General features: G+C 40.9%; 1 protein-coding gene across 1 annotated transcript; it reads right to left on the reverse strand.

Moving 5' to 3' along the window:
* Positions 1–3,169: 3,169 nt before the first annotated feature.
* Positions 3,170–4,594, reverse strand: LOC132519645 (group XIIA secretory phospholipase A2). Its single transcript, XM_060147576.1, has one exon. It carries the CDS (start codon positions 4,357–4,359, stop codon positions 3,793–3,795), a length of 567 nt encoding a protein of 188 aa, XP_060003559.1. The 5' UTR covers positions 4,360–4,594; the 3' UTR covers positions 3,170–3,792.
* Positions 4,595–4,802: the final 208 nt, after the last annotated feature.

The following is a 4,802-nucleotide window of genomic DNA, read 5'->3' on the forward strand; positions in this document are numbered from 1 at the left end:
TGCTTTGGCAATTCAGGGTCTTTTGTGGTTCCATATAAATTTTAGGATTATTTGCTCTAGTTCTGTGAAAAATGTCATGGGTATTTTGACAGGGATTGCACTAAATCTGTAGATTGCTTTGATTGATATGGCCATTTTAACAATTCTTCCAATCCAAAAGCACATTATAACTTTCCATTTCTTTGTATCATCTTCAATTTTCTTCATCAGTGTTTCACAGTTTTCAGAGTATAGGTTTTCATCTCCTTGGTTAAGTTTATTCCTAGGCATTTTACTCTTTTTGATGTGATTCTAAACAGAATTATTTTTTTCTTTTTACTTTCCCTTTCTGCTATTTCATTATTAGTGTATAGAAAAATAACAGGTGTCTGTATATTAATCTTGTATCTTGCAAACTTTCTGAAATCATTTATTCTAATAGTTTTTGGGTAGAGACTTTAGAGTTTTCTGTAAGAAGTATCATGTCATCTGCAAAAAGTGACAGTTTTACCGCTTCCCTTTCAATTTGGATGCCTTTTATTTCTTTTTCTTGTCTGATTGCTGTGGCTAGAACTTCCAATACTATGTTGAATAGAAATGATGATAGTGGGCATCCTTGTCTTGTTCCTGAATTTAAAGGAAAGGCTTTCAGCTTTTCACCATTGAGTATGATATTAACTGTGGGATTTTCTTTTTTTTTTTTTTTTGAAGGCAATATAGTTTTATTATTTTAAAATATCAATATCTGTCTTGCAAACAGCTGCTAAAAGCTAGTTTTTTGGGGGTGATTTTGTTTTTTAATTTATTCTGTGGATAAGGACAATACCATCCTTAAAGCTTAAATATATGCCCTGTCGTACAGAATTCAAGTGAAGACAGTACAAACTTATCTTCAGCTTAATATATATACACATAATTACAGATATGTACATGTACATGGGTTAATATACACATATTTTCTAGCTCTGTTTGCTGGGAGGGTCCAGAAGCAGTGATATCCCAGTAGAAACAAGCTATCCAGTGTCCAGATCTTGGTTTCTAAGTTCCACTGTATACCATTCTTCAATAAAAGGAACCTTTGAAAAGAGGCTGATTCTAGGGCTGGGGCTGGGAATATATAAGATGAGCCTGAAGCAACTTTCCTACTTTCTTACCAGAAAGGATGGAGATGCTCAGAAGTCAAAAGGATGGTGCAGGTCAAAGACACACAGAGTCAACCTGACGTAACTCCCAAAGGCCAAGCTGGAACAATTTGTAAGTATTACCCACAGTACAAAAGAAGTAGGCACGCATCCATACTGACACAAATAACTGAATAATAAACAGGTGTGGGGAGGGGCGGATGGTGACAAGAATTTCAAGTACTACAATAGATACACCCCCCTCCCAGGAGGCGGAATATAATCTTGCCCACCCCTCGCCTCCCCCAGACTGGACTTGGTGACTGGTTTCCAAAGAACAAAAGCATGGAATGGGAAAAACAGTAGCTTTACAGTGGAGGAAACTAACAGACACTACCTTAAGCAAATGTCTAGAGTTTACACAACATCAAGTTGATAGCAGTCTACCGATATGATTTGATAAGGAGAACCACTCACCTCTTGGTTTTCTTCCTAAAAATCCATAACCCTAATCCAAACATGAGGAAAACGTTAAGACTAATCCAAACTGAGGGACATTCTACAAGACACCTGACCAGTACTCCTCAAAACTGTCAAGGTTATGAAAAACAAGGAAAGACAAGGGACCGTCACAGACTAGAGGCTAATTAGACATGGTGTATCCTAAAGTGGATCCTAGAAAAGAAAAACGACATTAGTGGAAAAACTAGTGCAATCCTAATAAAGTCTAGAGTTTCGTTAATAGTAATTACCAATGTTGGTTTCTTAACAAATGTTTCGTGTTTACGAAAAATGTTAACATTAGGGGTAAGGAGTATAACAAGAAGCCTCTATACTATCCCTGCAACTCTTCTGTAAATCTAAAATTATTCCTAGATAAGTTTTTTAAATTTGAACATAAAAACTGCTTCTACTGATTTTTGTACATAATTTATGACCATGAATTAAATATTTTACAAAGACATTCTGACTTTGTCCTCTTGAGAAAGCCAATGCTGCCAAGAAAATCCATGAATTTATTACAAGTTTAAAGTTACCTGGTCAAGTAACGCAACTGGAGCCTGCTTACTTAGCCCTGAGGGATACACTTGCCTTGTCTAATAGAGAGAGGACACATCTATTAGCAGAATAGCTGCCACCATCTCAGTTTGGAAAGCCATCAGGTTCTCAGCAATAACATATATTCAAAGTTAGGAATGTGGCCCTTTTTCCAGAACATATTTCTCATTCATCCCAATTCTGCCTGTATTGATTTAGAAAGAACCACTTCTACTAGTGCTGTCTTTCTCTGACTTTCCAAGCAGTTCATCTTAATAACTTTGGCCAGAGGTTACCCCAAATTTATACATGGCTTGGGATCTTGGGCTAGGGAAAGTCGACAACCAGTGGTAAGCAAAGAATGGTAGAGGAACACAGCTGAGCTTTCCAAGGGGTTGAAAAGCTTTCAATCCTCACAGACATTTTCAGAGGCAGTTGAAGTTCTGGGCTTTGCTCTTAAACATCTGTTAATAATTTTCTATAAAAGATAGTTCTTTGGATCCTGCTTTTCCATCCCTTTTGACTCCACAGTTAAAGACTTAAAAAACCCAACAATATCAAGAACAATTTTTATGAAGGCCAATATTAGTAAAAGGTTTACAGTCTTTTAAAAATATCCCAGAATCTACCAAGAGTTAAGTCCTAGGGAGTAAACACCAAAGCATGTAACGCATATAATGCTCTGATGTGTATATTAAACAACTTTTCATTTGTCTCATTAAATCCATCTTTTCTCCAATTTAGGCAAAGTTTATAGCAAAATGAAATGAAATTTGTCATGAGTGGTTCATAAAATGGGATGGCTATGCTTCTGAATTTTGTTCAAGTCACCTTCTAGGCACATATTAATACCTAGATATCCTAGTTTTGTTTCCTAAGGGGTCCAGGAGATGGTTCCAATTTTACGAGAGAAACAGACATGTCCTTGTAACTAGTCCTGTCATTCACAGAAGTGTGGCTTATTCATATGCTCAATGGGTAATGGAAAAAACTGTATGTGTTAATTAAAAGAGCAAAAATAAAGTCAGATCTTTCTCGGCATAAATGTATATTTTAATTTTTACAGTAAACAAACATACTTTTTTTTTTTTTTCTCACTGTTGTGGCCTCTCCCATTGCGGAGCACAGGCTCTGGATGCGCAGGCTCAGCGGCCATGGCTCACGGGCCCAGCCGCTCCGCGGCATGTGGGATCCTCCCGGACCGGGGCACGAACCCATGTCCCCTGCATCGGCAGGCAGACTCTCAACCACTGTGCCACCAGGGAAGCCCTGACAAACATACTTTTAAGTGAAGATTTCCCCATATTTCCAAATAAGATACTGGTGAACATACCTTATAATGAATTTTACATTTGACCTTATTTTTTGATAAATATAGTTGTGAAAACTGAGCTAGACTCTTTCTTTTAAAAAATTCTCCCTTAACATGCACCTCTTCCTGTGATTGTCAAGACAATATGGCACACTAAGGCAGCAACATCCAGGAAGATAACCTGCATTTGTTTCTTTAGTTTGAAGTTTTAATGTCAAAATAAGGTCTTAAAATAATCCTTTCACAAAAATAAGGCAGCTTTATGCTGTGAAAACATTAGCTCTTCGTCAAAGGTTATGCTCTTCTGTCCTCATCTGCTGTCACCACCTGTCAGCATCTTCTTTAAAGATCAGTTTTTTCTTCGTAGCGACACGTACATGCAGCTCGTTGGCTGTCCAGGTACGGCTTACAGCCTAAATGTATAACACTGTCAAACAAGAGCTCCACGGTGGATTCACATGCCTGCACATGCTGAGCTAGCCCTAGTGTTTTCTGCACATCTCGGCAAATCTTGGAGAGGCAATATTGAAACTCCTCATCACAGTCGTTTTTGCTTTTGCCGCAGGTCTCATAGCACCTGTCGTGTTGGTTGCAGCACTTTGTCAAGGAAGGGATGCCAATGTTAAGATGAACACCAAACAGTGGGGAGCCACATCCATTCGGCGGGGAGGCTTTATATCCGTAACGTGGAAAAGGCTTAGATCCGTCATTGCACTTATACTGGCAGAGCCCGTCCTCGCCTCCCAGGAGGTCCAAGGCAGCGTTCAGGTACGTGTCTATCTTGTGAACGCCGTTCCGGATGGTCTTCAGGGAGGCTCTCCAGTCGGTGGTCTGGGCCTGCTCCTGGCACCTGAAAGCGGCGGTCAGGAGGAGAAGGACGGCGAGCACGGGCCGCAGGAGCAGGGCCATCCGCGCAGCGCCGGGCCGTGATAGGCCGCACGGGTCCCCGGAGCCGCGCCCTAGGCAGCGTCCCTCGGGTCGCCCTAGGCAGCGGCGCGGGCCCGGGGCATGGCGACGGCGGCCAGCTCCATGCCCACGCCTCCTGCCCGGCTGGGAGGCGGGCCCTCACCGCCTGCAACGAGCTCCCGCTGGAACACAGTGCCTCGGCAGAGATCAGGGAGCGGCACACGCGCCCACCTGGGCGGGCCGCCGGATTTTCATAAATAGCCTTTATTATGTTGAGATATGTTCCTTTTATAGCCACTTTGATCAGAGTTTTTATTATGAATGGATGTTGAATATTGTCAAATGCTTTTCTGCATCTATTGAGATGCTCGTGATTTTTGTCCTTCCTTTTGTCAATGTGATGAATCATATTGATTGATTTGTGAATATTGAACCATCCATGTGTC

Source organism: Lagenorhynchus albirostris, chromosome 4 (genome assembly GCF_949774975.1).
Source record: "Lagenorhynchus albirostris chromosome 4, mLagAlb1.1, whole genome shotgun sequence".
NCBI classification, from domain to species: domain Eukaryota; kingdom Metazoa; phylum Chordata; class Mammalia; order Artiodactyla; family Delphinidae; genus Lagenorhynchus; species Lagenorhynchus albirostris.

Excerpts from the sequence above, each read along its gene's own strand:
- LOC132519645 (XM_060147576.1), bottom strand. The coding sequence starts at position 4,359 with ATGGCCCTGCTCCTGCGGCCCGTGCTCGCCGTCCTTCTCCTCCTGACC.